The sequence below is a fragment of the Pristiophorus japonicus genome, chromosome 13 (genome assembly GCF_044704955.1).
Source record: "Pristiophorus japonicus isolate sPriJap1 chromosome 13, sPriJap1.hap1, whole genome shotgun sequence".
Lineage (NCBI taxonomy): Eukaryota > Metazoa > Chordata > Chondrichthyes > Pristiophoridae > Pristiophorus > Pristiophorus japonicus.
The window spans coordinates 167,489,150-167,511,707 of record NC_091989.1 but is presented as its reverse complement, the minus strand read 5'-3'; the positions used below and the strand labels follow the sequence as shown (position 1 = coordinate 167,511,707).

The 22,558-nt window shown below is 42.6% G+C and overlaps 1 protein-coding gene across 2 annotated transcripts in view; it reads right to left on the bottom strand.

The window, feature by feature from the left end:
- wfdc1 (WAP four-disulfide core domain 1) overlaps positions 1-22,108 on the bottom strand; it is a 44,556-nt gene extending 22,448 nt beyond the window's left edge. Inside the window, exon 1 of one of the 2 annotated variants that reach the window (XM_070898245.1) lies at positions 21,724-22,108. In XM_070898245.1, the coding sequence (XP_070754346.1) occupies positions 21,724-21,855 (132 nt within the window). In that variant the 5' untranslated portion in view covers positions 21,856-22,108. Of the gene's footprint in view, positions 1-20,408; positions 20,460-21,723 lie in introns of those variants that run through there. The other variant, XM_070898246.1, reaches the window with a different exon arrangement.
- Positions 22,109-22,558: the final 450 nt, after the last annotated feature.

Genomic DNA, 22,558 nt, shown 5'->3' with positions numbered 1-22,558 from the left:
TAATTCAGAGACCATGGTCCAGAACTTAAAGAAGGCTAACTTTGAAGGTATGAGGCGTGAATTGGCTGAGATGGATTGGCGAATGATACTTAAGGGGTTGACTGTGGATGGGCAATGGCAGACATTTAGAGACCGCATGGATGAACTACAACAATTGTACATTCCTGTCTGGCATAGAAATAAAAAAGGGAAGGTGGCTCAACCGTGGCTATCAAGGGAAATCAGGGATAGTATTAAAGCCAAGGAAGTGGCATACAAATTGGCCAGAAATAGCAGCGAACCTGGGGACTGGGAGAAATTTAGAACTCAGCAGAGGAGGACAAAGGGTTTGATTAGGGCAGGGAAAATGGAGTATGAGAAGAAGCTTGCAGGGAACATTAAGACGGATTGCAAAAGTTTCTATAGATATGTAAAGAGAAAAAGGTTAGTAAAGACAAACGTAGGTCCCCTGCAGTCAGAATCAGGGGAAGTCATAACGGGGAACAAAGAAATGGCGGACCAATTGAACAAGTACTTTGGTTCGGTATTCACGAAGGAGGACACGAACAACCTTCCGGTTATAAAAGGGTCGGGGGGTCTAGTAAGGAGGAGGAACTGAGGGAAATCCTTATTAGCCGGGAAATTGTGTTGGGGAAATTGATGGGATTGAAAGCCGATAAATCCCCAGGGCCTGATGGACTGCATCCCAGAGTACTTAAGGAGGTGGCCTTGGAAATAGTGGATGCGTTGACAGTCATTTTCCAACATTCCATTGACTCTGGATCAGTTCCTATGGAGTGGAGGGTAGCCAATGTAACCCCACTTTTTAAAAAAGGAGGGAGAGAGAAAACAGGGAATTATAGACCGGTCAGCCTGACATCGGTAGTGGGTAAAATGATGGAATCAATTATTAAGGATGTCATAGCAGTGCATTTGGAAAGAGGTGACATGATAGGTCCAAGTCAGCATGGATTTGTGAAAGGGAAATCATGCTTGACAAATCTTCTGGAATTTTTTGAGGATGTTTCCAGTAGAGTGGATAAGGGAGAACCAGTTGATGTGGTATATTTGGACTTTCAGAAGGCGTTCGACAAGGTCCCACACAAGAGATTGATGTGCAAAGTTAGAGCACATGGGATTGGGGGTAGTGTACTGACATGGATTGAGAACTGGTTGTCAGACAGGAAGCAAAGAGTAGGAGTAAATGGGTACTTTTCAGAATGGCAGGCAGTGACTAGTGGGGTACCGCAAGGTTCTGTGCTGGGGCCCCAGCTGTTTACACTGTACATTAATGATTTAGATGAGGGGATTAAATGTAGTATCTCCAAATTTGCGGATGACACTAAGTTGGGTGGCAGTGTGAGCTGCGAGGAGGATGCTGTGAGGCTGCAGAGCGACTTGGATAGGTTAGGTGAGTGGGCAAATGCATGGCAGATGAAGTATAATGTGGATAAATGTGAGGTTATCCACTTTGGTGGTAAAAACAGAGAGACAGACTATTATCTGAATGGTGACAGATTAGGAAAAGGGGAGGTGCAAAGAGACCTGGGTGTCATGGTACATCAGTCATTGAAGGTTGGCATGCAGGTGCAGCAGGCGGTTAAGAAAGCAAATGGCATGTTGGCCTTCATAGCAAGGGGATTTGAGTACAGGGGCAGGGAGGTGTTGCTACAGTTGTACAGGGCATTGGTGAGGCCACACCTGGAGTATTGTGTACAGTTTTGGTCTCCTAACCTGAGGAAGGACATTCTTGCTATTGAGGGAGTGCAGCGAAGGTTCACCAGACTGATTCCCGGGATGGCGGGACTGACCTATCAAGAAAGACTGGATCAACTGGGCTTGTATTCACTGGAGTTCAGAAGAACGAGAGGGGACCTCATAGAAACATATAAAATTCTGACGGGGTTAGACAGGTTAGATGCAGGAAGAATGTTCCCAATGTTGGGGAAGTCCAGAACCAGGGGTCACAGTCTAAGGATAAGGGGTAAGCCATTTAGGACCGAGATGCGGAGGAACTTCTTCACCCAGAGAGTGGTGAACCTGTGGAATTCTCTACCACAGAAAGTTGTTGAGGCCAATTCACTAAATATATTCAAAAAGGAGTTAGATGAGGTCCTTACTGCTAGGGGGATCAAGGGGTATGGCGAGAAAGCAGGAATGGGGTACTGAAGTTGAATGTTCAGCCATGAACTCATTGAATGGCGGTGCAGGCTAGAAGGGCCGAATGGCCTACTCCTGCACCTATTTTCTATGTTTCTATGTTTCTATGGAGGTATTCAGAAACTAAATTATAAAAAAATATCTATTGGCCAATGAAGCTGAAGGCTCAGTGATTAAATAAGATGCCTGCTCCAGAGCTCCAGAATCAGTAAAGTTTCATTAAATGTGTGTTCTGCTGAAGTTTGCTTATCTCAGCCCAGACTGTAGTACTACGATAGGTATTTGCATTGTTGGCCTAGTAAGAGGGGAAAAAGTATCAGCTAAAGTTCCTGCTCCTGAATGCGATCCAGTAATCAATGTTGCAAATGTGAATCTGGGTGTCAGGCAAGGACACGGTAGGTTTGACTATGATGGTCCCACAATCATTTAGCCCGCCAACGCTTATGGAACGGGTTCAGGCATAAAGAACAGCCACTTAAATAAAGTAAAAGCAAAATACTGTGGATGCTGGAAATAGAAAATGCTGGAAATATTCAGCAGGTCAGGCAGCATCTGTGGAGCAACAGAGTTAACGTTTCAGGTTGATGACCCTCCGCCAGGACTGGGAAAAGTTAGAGATGGAACAAGTCTTTAAGCAAGTTTTGGGGAGGAGGGGAGGAATGAACAACAGGGAAGGTTTGTGATAGGGTGAAGGCAGAGTGATTTAAATGAGAAAGGATGATGGTGCAAGGCGAAAGCGCATGGTATTGAGGGTAATGTACTGATGTGGATAGAGAACTCATTGGCAGACAGGACGCAGAGAGTCGGGATAAACGGGTCCTTTTCAGAATGGCAGGCAGTGACTAGTGGGGTGCCGCAGGGCTCAGTGCTGGGACCCCAGCTATTTACAATATACATTAATGATTTAGATGAAGGAATTGAGTGTAATATCTACAAGTTTGCAGATGATACTAAACTGGGTGGCGGTGTGAGCTGTGAGGAGGACGCTAAGAAGCTGCAGGGTGACTTGGACAGGTTAGGTGAGTGGGTAAATGCATGGCAGATGCAGTACAATGTGGATAAATGTGAGGTTATCCACTTTGGGGGCAAAAACACAAAGGCAGAATATTATCATAATGGCGGCAGATTAGGAAAAGGGGAGGTGCAACGAGACCTGGGTGTCATGGTACATCAGTCATTGAAAGTTGGTATGCAGGTACAGCAGGCAGTGAAGGCGGCAAATGGTATGTTGGCCTTCATAGCTATGGGATTTGAGTATAGGAGCAGGGAGGTCTTACTGCAGTTGTACAGGGCCTTGTTGAGACCTCACCTGGAATATTGTGTACAGTTTTGGTCTCCTAATCTGAGGAAGGCCGTTCTTGCTATTGAGGGAGTGCAGCGAAGGTTCACCAGACTGATTCCCGGGATGGCTGGACTGACATATGAGGAGAGACTGGATCGACTGGGCCTTTATACACTGGAGTTTAGAAGGATGAGAGGGGAGATCTCATGGAAACATATAAAATTCTGACGGGACTGGACAGGTTAGATGCAGGAAGAATGTTCCCGATGTTGGGAAGTCCAGAACAGTCTAAGGGGACACAGTCTAAGGATAAGGGGTAGGCCATTTAGGACTGCGATGAGGAGAAACTTCTTCACTCAGGGAGTTGTTAACCTGTGGAATTCCCTGCCACAGAGAGTTGTTGATGCCAGTTCATTGGATATATTCAAGAGGGAGTTAGATATGGCCCTCACGGCTAAAGGGATCATGGGGTATGGAGAGAAAGCAGGAAAGGGGTACTGAGGTGAATGATCAGCCATGATCTTATTGAATGGTGGTGCAGGCTCGAAGGGCCAAATGGCCTACTCCTGCACCTATTTTCTATGTTTCTATGTAATGGGACAAGTAAAGAAACAAAAAGAGGAGTCTAGATAGGGTGTAAATTGAAATGGCAGAATCATTAACAGCTATCTTGTACCATCATCCGTTGTCATTTATATCACACTGCCTTCCACCCTATCATAGACCTTCCCTTTTGTTCTTTCCTTCCCCCGCCCCCTTTCCCTGCCTCTACACTTGGTTAAAAACCTCTTACATCTCTAACTTTTTCCAGTTCTGACAAAGGGTCATCGACCTGAAACGTTAACTCTGTTTCTCTCTCTCTACAGATGTTGCCTGACCTGCTGAGTATTTTCAGCGTTTTCTGTTTTGATTTCATTTAAATAAGGTCTGCAAAAGTAGTGTTGCTAAATGTTCGCTATTCTCAAATTATGGGTTCTAAGAATTTTCGTACAACAGACATTCAGGAGTAGGGATTTGTTTGGGAGGGAGGGGCTGATGTGCTAATATGGTCTCAGTCATTACATAGATTTATTGAGAGATCACGGGTGGTACACACAGTGTATATGACAAGGCTATTCAGCAGCTTGTTACACCAAAAGTACCCGATTCCACATGATGAATTAAAATTTTATATAAACTACATATAACTGGTACAAACAACTTATTTGGACTGCTACACTTTACAGGTCATAAGACTTTGGCCAACTTTAAAACCACAGTAGCCCCCTTGAAATTTTCAGGCTGGAGAGGTATCACTTGGGCAATAAGGCCAATCTTACAGATGCAGATTTCCAGCGAGGTGTCGGATATATTTATCTTTAATCACTGTTCCATGAAATGAATGAGCTCAGATCAAAAAGTCTTTGGTTTATTGGATTTAATATAGCCAGATTCTAATTTGTAAATGGAATTGAATTTGAATTGAGGATGATGTGCAGAATATTTCATGCTTGATTCATTAGGGAAAACTTTCCCAGATGTCGCATTGCGCATTGATGCTTAAGTGTCTCAGTGGCAGTGGAACCAATCAGAGTTCTGACTTGGGAACGCTGATGTACACTCACCACTTGACCTCCAGAGATATATATTTTTTTAATTAGGAACATTTCAAAGGTGTTTTTGAGACATTTAAAGAGATGATTGGCTGACACCCACTCAGTGAGAGGCTCTCATAACTCAAGCGTATCACATGAGAAATACAAAATGGACCCTGACTGTCCTTAATGGAATTTGTCCATTCAGTGTTCAGCCAATCAGAATATTTTATAGTTTCACACATTATGTTTGGGCATTTGATATTTTCTTCATTGCAAAAATGTTAATTATTTTGACTAGTTCTATCATCACAACCATTTCAAGGGGCATAATATAACGGTGAAGTAATTTCTATTGTGTTTCTGTTATATTTCATGGAGGCTGACTACATTGCTAGCATTTCATGTGGATTGACTTGGACTTATGCATATTTAGTGATTTATGTTACATGGTATTGAGGTTTGTGAAGGAATTATTCCATGTATTCTGAAATTAGGGTTTTCTGGTTTCTATTTTAGCTGTGGTTTTGTGTGTTTCAGTTTTCAGCAACTGTAGGATAACCCATAACTATTATGCTGTTTGAGGATTCAGTGTAACAAGAACAGTGGGCCCATGTTTCCACAACAAAAAAAAAACGGGCGCCCCTCCGAGCTGGGCGCCCGTTTTCGCGCCTAAAAAAATCCTCGGTATTCTCCACCTCCCTGCAGGTCCTCTGGCCCTCGGCGCAGCCAGCACGAGCTGTGGGGAGGGGGGGGGGGGGCGGAGCCAGGTCCCGGCGCTGAAAACAGTGCCGGGACCTCTGCACATGCGCGCTACAGTCGGCACGCAAGTGCAGTAGCTCCAGGCGCCGAACTGTGTGGGAGGGGCCCGAAGCCCCTAGCTGAATGGCCTCACTGGGGCTGCGTGAATAAGGCTCCTCCCACGGCCAGCTCCTGCTCCCCGCCCCCGACAAGACCCGACACCCGCTCCCCCCCCCGCCAACCAGACCCGACCCGACACCCTCTTCCCCCCGCCCCCACCGACCAGACACCCGCTCCCCGCCACCCCCCGCCGACCAGACCCGACCCGACACCCACTCCGCCCCCCCGCCCCGGGACCCGCGTCCCCCCCCGCCCCGATCCCCTCTCCCTCTCCCTGCGACACGAACGGCTTTCTCCCCCCCCCCCCCCCCTCCCGCTCAGCGGCACCAACGGCTGCAGAATTCTCCCTGGCTGAAGCACTTTCACACAGGTAGGAAGATGGTTTATTCTTGGCTTATAAATGTTTATTCAGGTTGGATTTATTTGTATAATATTTGTAGAAGTATAAATAAGGATTTCTTGTCGAATTTAATGAGTTCCCTTCCCACCCCCTCGTTCTGGACGCCTAATTTGTAACCTGCGCCTGATTTTTTTAATGTGTAGAACAGGTTTTTTCAGTTCTACAAAAATCTTCACTGGCTCCATTCTACTTTAGTTTGGAGTACATTTTCACTGTGGAAACTTTCAAATCAGGAGTCAGTGGCCGGACACGCCTCCTTTTGAAGAAAAAATTCTGTTCTAAACTAGAACTGTTCTACCTGACTAGAACTGCAGAAAAAAAAATGTGGAGAATTGCGATTTCTAAAATAGTCCGTTCTCCACCAGTTGCTCCTAAAAATCAGGCGCGAATCATGTGGAAACTTGGGCCCATTGAATCAACATCAACATCGTTTCCCTCTATGTCTGCATGGATTTGAAGAGAGTTCTTAGAGACATCTAAAAAGACTAGCATTTATATAGTGCATTTTCACAACTTCAGTCACTGTTGTAATGTAGGAAACACAGCAGCCATTTGTGTACAGCAAACTCCCACAAACAGCTATGTGATAATGACCTGATAATCTGTTTTTAGTGCTGTTGATTGAGGGATAAATATTGGCCAGGACACCAGGGACAACTCCCCTGTTTTTCTTCGAAATAGTGTCACATTAGAGAGCAAATAGGGCCTCGGTTTAAATCGAAAGAAGGCACTTCTGACAGTGCAGCACTCCCTCTGACAGTATTGCACTGGCATGTCAGCCTAGCTTTTTGTGCTCATAGGTCTGCATGGAGAGTTCTTAGAGACATCTGAGCTATAAATACTAGACTTACAGCACACAAATTTGTTGCTTAAACATTGACCATTTACCGCTGCATGTTCAAACAAAGACAAGATACTTCTCCATTTAATTTCTTTCCTCATTCTTTCTGCAGATTGAGAAGTCAAATTCCGATCAAATAAAAGATGAACATGACAAATAAACACAAACAGTGCAAAGACCCAACTGAGCTGATAACAGTTCCAGCCTCACAGCTTTAGGAATAAAGTCCACATGAGGAACAATATTTGCAACATCTAGATTATTAAAACCTTTAAATAAGATTTTTTTTCTTGGTATCTAATTGACCTGTTTTACCTCCTAAAGATATGGTTGGCCCTTGGGAATCATGTGAGCAATATCTCCATTCATCTTATGACGAGTTAGAATCATGCACTGTTAAGAGTATAACAAGCCATTTAGTCCATCTCCACATGAGCCACATAGGCACACTGGTTTTCCTGGGTCAACCCAGGCCAGAATGGAGTCCAGTCCAATCTGGGACAAGATAATGCTGCACTAGGTCTTTCCCACAGCTGTAGGCCTGCTGTAGGAGTATAATGTTGGAAAGTGTGAGGTTATGCACTGGCAGAAAAAAATCAAAGAGCAAGTTATTATCTAAATGTAGAAAAATTGCAAAGTGCTGCAGTACAGCGGGACCTGGGGGTACTTGTGCATGAAACACAAAAGGTTAGTATGCAGGTACAGCAAGTGATCAGGAAGGCCAATGGAATCTTGGCCTTTATTGCAAAGGGGTTGGAGTATAAAAGCAGAGAAGTCTTGCTGCAGTTATACAGGGTATTGGTGAGGCCACACCTGGAATACCGTGTGCAGTTTTGGTTTCCATATTTACGAAAGGATATACTTACTTTGGAGGCAGTTCAAAGAAGGTTCACCATGTTGTTTCCGGAGATGAGGGGGTTGACTTATGAGGAAAGGTTGAATAGGTTGGGCCTCAACTCATTGGAATTCAGAAGAATGAGAGGTGATCTTATCGAAATGCATAAGAGTATGAGGGGGCTTGACAAGGTGGATGCAGAGAGGATGTTTCCACTGATAGGGGAGCCTAGAACTAGAGGGCATAATCTTAGAATAAGAGGCCACCCATTTAAAACTGAGATGAGGAGGAATTTCTTCTCAGAGTTATAAATTTGTGGAATTCGCTGTCTCAGAGAGTTGTGGAAGCTGGAACATTGAATAAATTTAAGACAGAGATCGACAGTTTCTTAACCGATAAGGAATTAAGGGGTTATGGGGAGCGGGCAGGGAAGTGGAGCCGAGTCCATGATCGGATCAACCATGATTGTATTAAATGGTCCAGCAGGCTCGAGGGGCCGTATGGCCTACTCCTGTTCCTATTTCTTATGTTCTTATGTTCCCGGCCCCGGGTGTTAGCAGCTCACAAAGAGTCTGGCGGAGAATTTTACACACAACTTAAATCTCAATTGCTTCCAGACTGACTCCACGGTCAGTTAATGTTAAACGAGAACTGGTGCTTGAAATTGGGGCAGTTGTGCTGGAATTTGAGACAAGGGCCAGTTCTACCAGGCCACATCGGCAAATTCCATCAGAAGTGGGTGCAGGTGCTTTTTGCCCCCATCCCCATAGACTCATCACCGGAAGAGGAGGAACTGCCAGGATCACATCATTCAGCAGAAATCCTGTCTGTTTCATCTCCAATGCCCCCAACACTAAATACACCTGCACCTTGCAGGGATTATAGAATGCCAGAACCCAATGCTGGTGGAAATGGTGCCGCAAAAGCTAGTTTCCCAGCAGGAAAGCGGCAATTTTGAGTTAGTTAAAAATGTTTTACATGTTTTAGCACCTTCCGGAGAAGTTGGCCTCTTAACATCACGGCAAAGTCATTCTCTGAAATTCCAGATCCTCATGAGTAGACACTGCAAAATCTGCAAATGGCGTGGGTGCCTGCCCCTCCAATGCCAATTACCCTGACCCTGGGACTTGGGCTGAGGTAAGGGCAAGCAAACTAGTGACCAGAAAACTTGCCGCACTGCATGTTCAGAATCTCCTGAAATACCAGGTGAGTAGGCCATATCTTTTCTAGTGCACACCCGATCAGCAGATGTGTTCATTGCTCACCCCTGTGGCAGTGCCATCGCAAATATTGTGCGCGTGGGGCAGGGGGGGGGGCGTCATGTTACGAGTCTATGCTGCTGTTGGGATCCTGACCCATCAGTAGTTCAAATGCCAAATCTGCCCATCATATTCCGAACATCCAATTTAATCATTGGAGAAATGTGAACAGTGCACGGCCATATTTCTGATTTGTACTGGTTGTAGGCAAATCTCACTGGCAACGGGAACTCAAAATTTTCACTATAGGGTCAAGTTTCAGTTGATACAAAGTGTGACCTTGCCTATGGAAGCTGTGTTGGGAAGTAGCCCTAACTGTAACAGAAACATGTCAAAGGACTTCACAAAATGAATTATTCTTGGGAGTACGGCGACTGTTATATAGAAGTATGTGACTGAAAGTTACAATACAAGAGCTCTGTGTGTTCTCCCTGACCGATTAAGAAATAAAGTTATTGGTTGTTTTGAGGTGGTGACTCCCTTGGCTCTGAACTAGGAGCTTTGTGGTTCAACCCTTCTTCCGTTGAAAACTTCTGAATTGAAGAGTTACATTTTCGGAACCAAGTAAGGCACCACAGGAAGGAACACAGGAAACTGAACGCTTGAGTGACTGTGATTATAACATTTCCTTTGCAGTAAGGATGAATGAGACCAGCATGTTGCAGCTTTTCAGGACTTCCTAAGATAATGGCCCAGCATTTCAGCAGAATGCTGTAGACATCAAAAAGAAGCTCTTTTCAGGAATAAAGGATATTTTCCAACTAGAGTCATTGTGATCTACTATATACATTACCAAAGAAATGCCTATTATGCCAGTCTTTGAATTGGATGTTATTTTAAGGTCAGTGGGGGGAGAGAGAACCTTAATCCAACAAGCTTTTAAAGGAAGAGACAAAATGGATGTGTTTCCATTCATTCAGAGAGAGCTAATCTATGATGCATATAATTATAAAAGTTCTGCGTCTAGCATGCCCATCATATCTTAAGTGTCTCTATGTAAATTTTATGTCATATTTGCATCTGATTCACACAAATACCATCTTCATAAAATAACCACAAAGCACATTGAAAGACAAATATTCAATGGGCCAGATTTTGCTGTCAAAATAACTGACGCCAATGGCGCTCTCGGTTATTTATGTGTAAATGGTATAGCAACTTCAGGCGAGGAGTAGACGTGCAGTAATATCCAAACTTTGCTGTCTGAGTTGTTGCCGATCCATCGTTAGCTTTGTGAAAACGACATTTTGCTGTCGGCCTCACCATCGACATGCATTGAATGTTGTGTAGTTGCTGTATTTGCGCAGTAGATACAAACTAAACTCACCACAGAGAGTTAGTCATTTCAAGCGCAAGTATCCTTTTAACGATATAATAATTGTTAATTACTGCCAATCAACTTGGCACCGAAAATTAACTATTACAAATATGGGGTCTCATTCCTTCAGGTAGAAATCGCTGTTGGAGATTTTTAAAATATTGAATTTGAAATGTTTACATTTAAAAAATGTTTTTTTCCTTTCTCTTAATCCAATCTTTCTTTCCCTCTATTTCTCTTTCTGTACCTGATTTGAAATTGAATTCACCCATTCTAATTTACACTTCCTTCTCTGTCCTTCCGCTGTTTATTTCTCAATCCTTCAATCTGACTGGTTAAGGAGATACTCTGTTGGTTGCCATGTTCACTCAGGTCCCAGATGCCGTGTTTCCCTCACTGCGCTGTTATCAGGTCACATTTTCAGTAACTTAGTGGGCAAAAATGTTTTTAGCTGAAGGGAGCAGGGGCAAGTCTAACAGCAGACACCATCAGATGCCCCGCTACAGCAAAATCTGGCCCAATATCAACATAAACTCCAAGACCAGCGGCAGCTCTTTGAACTTCTGCACGGCCATAAAACGGGTGACATCAATGGAAAGGAAAATTGGTCAGGGAGTATAATGAGCGGCCATTCCAATATTGCTCATTTCAACCCCCGCTGAAGTTGAAAGTTCCACCCAAGGAGACATGGATTCAATTTTAAAAAAGATATAAATTCTTCATGCTGAGTGTAGTGAATATGTGGAATAGTGTATCCAGGAAGGAAACAGAAGTGTAGGATCTTATAAATTTTATGAGGTGATCGATACATTTTTGGCAGATGGGATTATTAAAGCATATGAAAGATAAAGTGGAGTGTGACATATGTGATTGTTTCTATCCATTGGGCCAATCTTTTTTTAATCCTGTTCCTTTCTAAAGGCATTAAACATGTTGGTGTGGGTTAAGTAAATGTATCTAGTATGTTGGGCAACTATGGTCTCCTAGAGTTTGCTTAAGTCTATCCACTAGCTTACCACGAGCAACACCACAGGAAACCCATTTTTGGCTAATACCAGACATAAAATTGTTCATTAAACTAGTCTATATTAGAAAAACTTAAAAATGGACAGATGTTGCTTTACAGCCATTACTAGCCCAAGTACAGGCTAGTATAGAAGTAAAAATTTTCAAAATTCATTAGAATATGTGCTAAGGATTGCAGGCACATTTTTACACTTCTGTTTAACGAAGGAGGAAGTCCAGATAATTAACAAGTTAACATTTTTGCCAGTTGTAGGGAAATTACCACAGGAAATAATGAGATAATATAGATACTTAGAAAGCCATAGATGGATCAGAGATCAACATGAACTTGTAATTTGACTAACCTGGCAGACGTTTTGGAGAGAATAATGGAAACTACAGACAGGGCTTCTGCTGCCGATATAATTTATGTGGACTTCCAGAAAGAATTTCATAAAATACCATATAACAAATTGGTTGAGAAAAGAAGACCCCATGGCATGAAAGGGAGAGTGTCAGTTGGTATAAGAGAGCAAATGATTGCAGTAAATGAATGTTTCTCAGACGGACAGCCGGTCTATGGAATTAGATATAAATGGGTGAATATTAAACTCTGCAGAATATTCTAAACTTGGAAGAGTAGGAAACTGCCAAGTAGAACAGGTACATCTTTGGCATGCTTGGAATTATACCTGCCACAAAGATGCGCTACTGTACCTGGTCGATTTTCTGGCCTCAGGGTCGTTGAAATCATTTTGGTTGGCTCCCCCATCTGTATCATGGTGTTCAAATGGGTGGGGGTGGGAGCAGTCCAGGGATTGGGTAGCAGCATCTTTGTTGCTGGTTGAAGTTTTTAAAAATAAAATGTCATTCAAATTTACATCTATTCCGGTGCAATTGATCACTGCCCTCTCTTTCTCCACCACCAAAGCAATACTGGACATCAGGAGCAAACAGGTGTCCTGGTTCTCAATGCTACCATGACATAAATAACAGAAAATAGGTAGCATGATGTAATTGCGTCACTTAAATATCATTACAATACATGCGGCCACATATGTATTTTACATCACCTGTCATGGGTGGAAAATTCTGGTTGGTGTTTTACTTCTAGAAGTGTTGCATATGGTCATTTTTCTAATATTTATTGAGTGTGCTTCTGCAACATCAATCAGAAGGACCCCTGGGTCGTGTCTACCGCCACATAATTAATCTCAGTCTCTTTGATCTGTTTTCATGCTGATCGCAAGTTGCCTATGTTTTTGGTGCCTTTTTAAACCCAATTGCACTGGTTATTACATGTGGAGGAGAAGCTGCAGAAATCACCAAGTAAATTAGATAAATAGAAAATTGCTACACAGAACACATCTAAGAATGGGTAGTTTACATTTAGAGTAATCACTCATGGTTTGTCTTCTTTGACCTTAGCCTTTCCTAGTAGATCTACTTTCAATGGAAGATTGTGACGGTCATGGTTTTAAAGGATACAAGTGGTACTTTCAAATTAAATTGTTACGGAACTATCCATTGTACTTATATATACACAGTAGAATATTTTAAGTGCAGGTTGTCATTACTTATTCTGAAAATGCAATTCAAGCAACTGTCGGCTTCACAATGACATAAATGATACAGAATAGTCCTATTCCTGGAAGGGAAATGAACCAGACAAATTACACCTCTGAAAGACTCCATGTTTTGATCTAAAGGTGCAGCTCTCTATTATTCAGTCCATTAAGAACTCTATAAAAATGTCTCTCCCTTTTAATATGCATCAAATTGGAACTCAATTTGACAATTTGCAGCTCATATTAAAAATTTTAACTATGGGTCTTCTGACTTTCACTTTCATGACCTCGACTTCCATGACTCCACCTATATGTTTCAGAGTAGCTTTACAAGGGATTAGAACAAATTGTAATCCTGTTTCTATCAATATATTTTATCATAGGGACTAATCAAGAACATTTTTGGTTTATTTTTCAGGTCCTCACCAGTTACTACAATGAGACTGGCATGCAAGTTCCCTGTTCTGTGGAATAGATGCCCCACCCACGGCATACTCCCTGACCAGTGCCCTTCAGCATAACTACTCTGTTGTCTGCATTCAAAAGTACAAACTGTTTGGATAAATAGTAATGTTTTTCAGTTGCCTTCCTTTTAAGGCTATTTATCAGCTGCAATTTATAGTGTGTGTATGTGGATAGTTGTAGCTAAGGAGACATCTTCCCTCCCACACCCAGTGCCTGCAGCTAAAATTGGCACAAGGCTCATCTGAATCCTTGTCTTATCGGCCCAGATTTCAAGTACACGCTGACAGCAAGAAGTCTCGCCCGCTACAAGTGCACATCGAAAACTGGCAGGCACACCGCCCAAGATTTTCCAATATGTGTTGGCAGTGGGCGAGACTCCTCAATTATTAGCGTTATTCCTCCTCAGCAGCAAGGCATTAAAATCTGCCACCAATGGCAGTAAAACAGTGAGGGGAGGAAGATCATCATTTTTTAATGCCACACAGTGTGTTAAACATGTTTAACCAGTATTGCTATTGAGAGTATAGATTGTTGGCAAGAGATTTATGGGAGCTTTCATGGTCATGGAAATGACGACAAGAGCTGTCAAGATTTTCAGACTAGCTCAGTATTAACCAACTCAAAAATTGCGTGTTAGTGCTTGGGTTGATCTTACAGTTTAAAATCCTTTGAGTCGGAGTTGCTTCCGCTGAAATGTGGTGATAAATTATTATTTTTTTTTTTAAATGATCTTCACTCCATCTCACATTAAGAACTGTTTAGCTGAAGAGACACAGTTCTGTGTTTTCACTCAGAGTGTGGTGAACCTGTGGAATTCTCTACCACAGAAGGCTGTGGAGGCCAAATCACTGAATATATTTAAGAGGGAGATAGATAGATTTCTAGAAACAAAAGACATCAAGGGGTATGGTGAAAAAGCAAGAATATGGTGTTGAGATAGAGGATCAGCCATGATCATACTGAATGGCGGTGCAGACTCGAAGGGTCGAATGGCCTACTACTGCTCCTATTTTCTATGTTTCTATGGCCTGCAATAGAAATCGCTTTTCTCACAAATTTCCTCCTCTCCTTTCGAAGGATTTGATTCCTTGAAATGGCTCAGAACAGAGGCCCCCTTCTAGTTATTCAACCAAGCAGCTATTATTCATCTGCAAGCCTCAAGGCTGAGCAGGTTGTTGTTGGGTGATCCAACCATAAAGATCATAAAAAAAACCAGGATAAATCTAACCCGCTCAATTACCATCCTATCAGCCTCCTCCCAATTAGTAGTTGTGGAAGCAGTCACCAATAGTGCCATCGGATGACACTGACCCACCAATAAGCTGCTCATCAATGCTCAGGTTCTGCCAGAAGCACTTGACAACAGACTTCATCACGGTGTTGATCAAGCCATGGACCCAAAAGTTGAATGTCAGAGGAGAAGTGAGAGTAACTGGCCTCAACATCAAGCCAGCATTCGACTACAGCACCAAGGAACCCCAGAAAAACTGGAATCAATGGGGCTCAACAGGAAAATCCTCAAATACAAAAACAGATGGTTGTGGTTGTCAGAGAACAGTCATTACAGCCCCAGAACTTCACTGCAGAAGTTCCACAGAGCAGTGTCCTTGGCCCAACCATTTTCTGCTGCTTGATCAATGATATTCCCTCTGTCATAAGGTCAGCAATTAGGCTGTTATATAACAATTCCAGTCTTCAGCTCCATAGAAACATAGAAAATAGGAGTAGTAGTAGGCCATTCAGCCCTTCGAGCCTGCACCACCATTCAATAAGATCATGGCTGATCATTCGCTCAGTACCTCAGTACTGTCTTTGTGTCTAGAAATCTATCCATCTCCCTCTTAAAGAAATTCAGTGATTTGGCCTCCACAGCCTTCTTTGGTGGAGACGTCCACAAGTTCACCACCCTCTGAGTGAAAAAATTTCTCCTCATTTCGGTCCTAAATTTCCTACCCCGTATCCTGAGACTGTGACCCCCTGTTCTAGACTTCCCAGCCAGGGGAAACATCCTCTCCACATCCAGTCTATCCAACCCAGTCAGAATTTTATACGTTTCAATGAGATCCCCTCTCATTCTTCTAAACTCTAGTGAATACAGGCCTAGTCGACCCAATCTCTCCTCAATACGACAGTCCTGCCATCCCAGGAATCAGTCTGGTGAACCTTCGCTGCACTCCCTCTTTGGCAAGTATATCCTTTCTTAGGTAAGGAGACCAAAACTTCACACAATATTCCAGGTGCGGTCTCACCAAGGCCCTGTATAACTGTAGTAAGCCATCCTTGCTCCTGTACTCAAATCCTCTTGCAATGAAGGTCAACATACCATTTGCCTTCCTAACTACTTGCTCCACCTGCACGTTTGCTTTCAATGACTAGTGTACAAGGACACCCAGGTCCCTCTGTACGTCGACACTTCCCAATCCATCACCATTTAAATAATACTTTGTCCTTATGTTTTTCTTACTAAAGTGGATAAATTCACATTTATCCATGTTATACTGCATCTGCCATGTGTTTGCCCACCCACTCAACCTATCTAAATCGCCTTGCAGCGTCTTTGCATCATCCTCACAACTCACAATCCCAACTAATTTTGTGTAGTCAGCAAACTTGGAAATATTACATTTGGTTTCCTCATCCAAATCATTTATATATACATACACACAGGAAACTCTCATTTACCCGGATATGGATTTAACGGAAAACCTGCCGTAACGGAATTTTAAATATTGCGTCGCCACTTCTCACCGGCTGGCGGCCCTGCTCGTAACACTTCGACATATATCATATTCAGATCCTTCTGTTGCAAAATCGCTAACAATTGCACAATGTGACACTCACCATGAGCAAGGACTCAGAAAAACTACCGTAAAAATCTAAAAACTGAATACACTAGTTCACCCTCCTTGGCCCTTGCTTTGCTGGTGTGCGCGCGCGTGCTGCTGCAGCCGCTGTCTCTCGCGGCCGCCGCTGACATTGGGAACCACTCAGAACTCTTCTTGCAATTAGTTACTTCAGATGCAGCGACTATTAACTAGGCGATCACTAACATACCCGTGGGAATTTCGATTTCCAATGAGTTGTTAAATATACAAATATTAACTTTAAAATGTAACCTTGCCCTATCGGAAAACTTGTTTACCCAGAATTGCCAAATCCCCGAGCGATCCGGATAAACGAGAGTTTCCTGTATATTGTGAATAGCTGGGGCCCAAGCACTGACCCCTGTGGTCCCCCACTAGTCACTGCCCGCCACCCCGAAAAAGACCCATTTATTCCTACTCTCTGTTTCCTTTCAGTTAACCAATTTTCAATCCATGCTAGTACATTACCCCCAGTCCTATGTGCTTTAATTTTGCACACTAACCTCTTATGTGGGACTTTATCAAAGGCCTTCTGAAAACATTATATCCACTGGTTCTCTCTTATCTATTCTATCCGTTACATCCTCAAAAAACTCCAGTAGGTTTGTCAAACATGATTTTCCTTTCATAAATCCATGTTGACTCTGACTAATCCCATTGATATTATCAAAGTATGCCGTTATCACATCCTTTATAATAGACTCTAGCATTTTCCCTGCTACTGATGTTAGGCTAACCGGTCTGTAGTTCTCTGATTTCTCTCTCCCTCCTTTTTTAAATATTTGGATTACATTTGCCACCCTCCAATCTGTAGGAACTGTTCCATACTCTATAGAATTTTGGAAGATGACAGCTCTCTCTACATGGCTACCTCTTTTAGTACTCTGGGATACTCAGGCCCTGGGGATTTATCGTCCTTCAGTCCCATTAGTTTCTCCAACACTATTTTCTTACTAATAATCATTGCCTTTAATTCCTCTTGCTCACTAGACCCTTGGTTCCCTAACATTTCTGGGACGGTATTTGTGTCCTCTTCCGTGAAGACAGAAACAAAGTATTTATTTAATTGTTCTGCCATTTCCTTGTTCCCCATTATAAATGCTCCCGTTTTGGTCTGTAAAGGACCTACATTTGTCTTCACTAATCTTTTTCTTTTTACATACTTGTAGAAACTTTTGTAGTTGGGTTTTATGTTCCTTGCAAGTTTACTCTCATACTCTATTTTTCCCTTCTTAAATCAATCTCTTGGTCCTTTTTTTGCTGAATTCTAAACTGCTCCCAATCCTCAGGCTTGCTACTTTTTCTGGAAACTTTGTATAACTCCTCTTTGAATCTAATACTATCCTTAATTTCTTTTGTTAGCCATAGTTGAGCCACTATTACTTTAGTGTTTTTATGCCAGAAAGGAATGTATAACTGTTGCAATTCATGCATTCGTTCCTTAAATGTTAGCCATTGCCTATCCACCGTCATGCCTTTTAATGAATCTTCCCAATCTTTCATAGCCAATTCATTCCTCATACCTTCGCAGTTTCCTTTGTTTAGATTTAGGACCCTAGTTTCGGATTAGACTACTTCACTTTCCACCTTAATAAAGAATTCATTCATGTTATGGTCACTCTTCCCTAAAGGACCTCGCATAACAAGACTGTTAATTAACCCCTTCTCATTACACAACATCCAATCTAGGATAGCCTGTTCCCTAGTAGGCTCCTCAACATACTGATCTAAAAAACCATCTCGTACACACTCCAAGAATTAATCTTCCACAGTATCATCACTAATTTGGTTTGGCGAGTCTATATGTAGATTACTATAGTACCCTTTTTACATGCATCTCTAATTTCCTGTTTGATGCTATCCCCTACACTACCACTACTGTTTGGAGGCCTACAAGCAACTCCCAGCAATATTTTCTGCCCCTTGCTGCTCCTTAGCTCCACAGACTAATTCTACATCTTGATTTCCTGAGCCAATATCCTCTCTCACTTTTGCTCTGATTTCATCCTTTACTAACAACGCCACACCACCCCCTCTTCCTTTTTGCCTGTCCTTCCTTAATATTGCATTCACAACTCCTCCAAAAATTAGATGGCTCATGTCAGCTAACAACTGGATAATATCTAGGCTTGGCTGACAGGTAACTGCAATGATTCAAGGAGAAGACTCACCACCACCTTCTTGGATGGATAATAAATACAGTCTTGCTAGCGTTGCCCACATCCCAGAACCAATTTTTTAAAAACTCAGCCCAATCCTGTCCTCACCCATACACTTTTAGCAGAGTTTCCTAGATATTCAACAGAAACAGGAACCCTGGCCAATTTCCTCTACTGAACCTAGGGGCATCGAAGCAATCTGTACCATCCCTACCACCCTCTGAATGAGATTAACTAACTCAGCACAATCAAGAGACCAGATCTGGGACTTTCTTGTTGTATATGGCCCAAATACACACTATGTACTTCTGCTGAGTGACAAGAATTACTGTGGGAGAATCTTGAGGTTATTCACTAGAAAATTCCATCAATAAACATTATGAAATTGTAATATGACTGTATACAAAGAACATTCAGGGCAAATGCTAGTTCCCAGTCCAGACAGTAGACCGTTTCCATTTTTGGAAGGGAAGAATATCTTCGGTACTGGAGGTTGAACATGATTTTTAGACTTTGTTTATGCCTCTTAACTGTGAATTATATCACTATCATTTATTCACGGCATTAAGTACATTAAAATGCTACCGGACACAGAGGCAGTGGCCGCCACATAGATGGAGATTGGGGCAATAGACTTGAAAGTGATTGTGAACATAGAGGTCATAGTGAAGGAAAAGGCATCCAAAGCAAGGAGACGGATAATGATGGGACACTGCAAATGCCCCTGGACCAGGCCAGGTGGTAAAGAGGACAATGGAGATTGTAGGTACAGATCAAATCAGGCAGTAGTACAGGTCATCAGACAGCAGTGGATCAGATCAGACCAGGCCAAGAAGTGAAGTGCAAAAAAAGTAGGTGAAGTACATGCAGCCAGCTAACTTTTGCAAAGAGGATGGAATTTTGTTTGTGGGCTTAGATATTTTATGCATCAGCGTTAATGAGTAACAGCACACACAGTGTTGGCAACATTCACAAATCCTGTTGTTTTTGGGTGTACTTTGCTCAAATGCTAGTGTATCACATGGGACTTTTAAAAGTTAATTGTTTAAGTTTCTCATGTAAATCATGATTGCTAATACTAAATCCAACAATCACAGGATTTGTCTGCAATGTAGTTATTGTGAATGTTTATGCAAATGTTTCATCTTTAAATGTGGAAACATTTTGTTAGAGAAGCGATTTTATTATACATGGTGCATAATCAGGATCCTGTTTGATCCTATAGTATCTTGATAAAATCTGACCCATTCACTGGTTCTGGCAGGTTGATCTGGTCCTCTGCTCCAAAAAGGTTTTTTTTCCTCTTCATTCTTGGGATATGGGTGTCACTGGCAAGGCCAGCATATATTGCCCATCCCTAGTCACTAGTTTTGATACAACTGATTATCTTCTAGCAAAACAGTTTACAAGTCAAACACATTGGTATGGCACTGGAGTTACATATGATTCAGACTAGGCAAAGGACATTCATGAGCCAGTTGGGTTTTTACAACAATCTGACAGTTTATGGTCACTTTTAGCTAAAGTATTATACAACTATAACTTGCATTTATATAGTGCCTTTAATGTAGTAAAACTTTCCAATGTGTTTCCAGAAGCGTTACCAAACAATATTTGACAGTCAAAAAACGAGGCACTGGGTCAGGTGACCAATAGCTTGCCAGTGAGATTATAATTCACACAAATTAAAAACACAAAGAATCACAAACATAAATGACATTATAATTCACACAAATTAAAAACACAAAGAATCACAAACATAAGTGACATACCACAACACTATAACAGGCTGCCTCGCATGCTACGGTTAGTTTTCCAAAGGGGAATAAAGAAAATACCTCATGAGTGACAGTGAGTTCCAAGTGTTTTATAACAAGCATGAAAGGCCATTATCATCCACCGCTGGGATGTGGTTCGTTACAGAACACTGGTCATTAATGAGTTGTCCTCTATTTAGTCATTAAACTGTGAAGTGGGCTTCAGTGAAGATTGTGGAGGTATGCTTCACAAAGCATCTGATCTGATAATGCAGAGTTAAGATGTCATTAGCCCCTCAGTAATGGCCATGTTAGAAATGTCCCATTCCAAACATTGCTGGCACTAAAGGCGCTGTAAAGTTTTATTCCCTAATCAGTAATGATGTGTGCACATTCCTCAGGAACTGAAGCTAGTTAGACGGCTTGACTGAAGGACAGAGCCTTCATAATCTTGCTCTTCGACCGCTCCCCCTGCCCTCAATTCCCTGTTACTAGTGCGCGTGAAGGTCTCCTGTTCATCGTCATTTTGAAAACGTGCGGAAATTCTATTCTTTCTGCGCAGAAATCCTTTAAATTGATCCAACAGCTCCATTCGTATTCCTACCTTAAATCCCAAGTAATGCAATCCTTAACACCCGTTTGCCATGTGACTGTTGCCTCAATCCGTGCCCAGATTATTTGAAAGCGAGTTTGAAAGCACTGCTGCCTTACCAATCAGAAAACAGCTTACTTAAGTTTTGAGCACATTTAAATTGAGCATGTCAAGTGTTAACTGGGATGGTGGCTGCCAGCGAATGGCAAGCCTTCAGACCTTGGGCTGGGCATGGATTGTCCATGTGTGTCCTTTCAACCATGGTACAAAGGAAGAAAACAACCAATTGTACTATTTTTAGTAAGTTTCCCCCTCCCCACCAACGCCACACAACGTCTAACACCCCCCTGTCCGCTCATGTATATATCTGCTAAAATTACTCTTCTTACTTTTAAAAGTCTCTCAAAGTGAAGGCGTTGCGTTTTGCAGGTCGCTTAATCCGGTTCAAAATGACGGATTTACATTTATACCACCAGCTCGCATGAATCCGCCAGCAATTTCTCCTGTGAACATTTGCATCAGTCTTCCAGATTCCGTTTGTGAAGAGCATGTGCACGTCTAGTATTGCAGCTAACGCCCTGTGTAAGGAACGCACCCGTGTGCTGCTTTTCATCCACTCTTAATTTATGACTGAAAACATCAGCAACAAGTCACCTCCTGACTCAAGAGCCCAGCCACATGTGCTACGGATTAAAATCGCCTCGCTACCCCTTTACTGCAAAACGCTCACTGAATCGGCTGTGCCTTTTTCTTTTTAAAGTATTTCCCAACTCCCTTTAAATCGAAAAAAATACATATACTCACATCGTTTTTATCTCCGACTTTCACCCGAAGGCTCTTGCCAACTCCAGGCTGGGGCTGCAACGCTAAGAAACAGAGAAGAGCAGCCGCCAGTGCTCTCAGCAAACTTTCCTGCAAAGTTCGACGATGAACCATCGTTGGGTTTATGCACCCCTCTCCTGCACGTCCAGGCCGGCGGTATATGCAGAGAGAATAGAGGTATAGCAGCGAATGCAGTGTTGCTGGCTGCAGCGAGTTCAGCCAGAGACACGCTGCCGAGCAGATTGAGTTGGTGAAGGCTGTGCTTTTTGATCAGATATTCACGCCTCCCCTGCACGCTACCAGCTGCCCGCACCCTAATATTAGCCAGATATGTTTTAAGACGTCTGCAGGCGTGCTCACATCTGGCATCTCGTCCACACGCACCGACCGACTGCCTCTAGGATTACAGCTTGAGAGCGATCAGATAAACCTGTCCCATCTGAGCGCCTGGCAGCCCTCGCTCGAACCCCATCTCACCCACAGCTGTTTAGAATAAGCAGCTGACCCGTGTTCATAAAAAGTCCCAATAAAGCAGCTGGCATTTGGGAATAACAAAACAAAGTTGCTGTAAATTTCAAGCCGAAATAAGGCACCGAATGTTTATATTCCAATAGGATTAAACATGCATTTACTAAAACAAATTTCGGAGGGAAAATGACACGGATTGGGGGGAAGAATTCAAGTATAACAAAGATTTTTAAAAAATGAGATCAGAGACTGAAGACTGTTGAATAGGAAACCAAAAGCACCCAGCATTGTTGTATGCAAGCGCAAGACTTCTATCGAACAGCCCCTTGAAACTGTCCCGTCCCCAGTC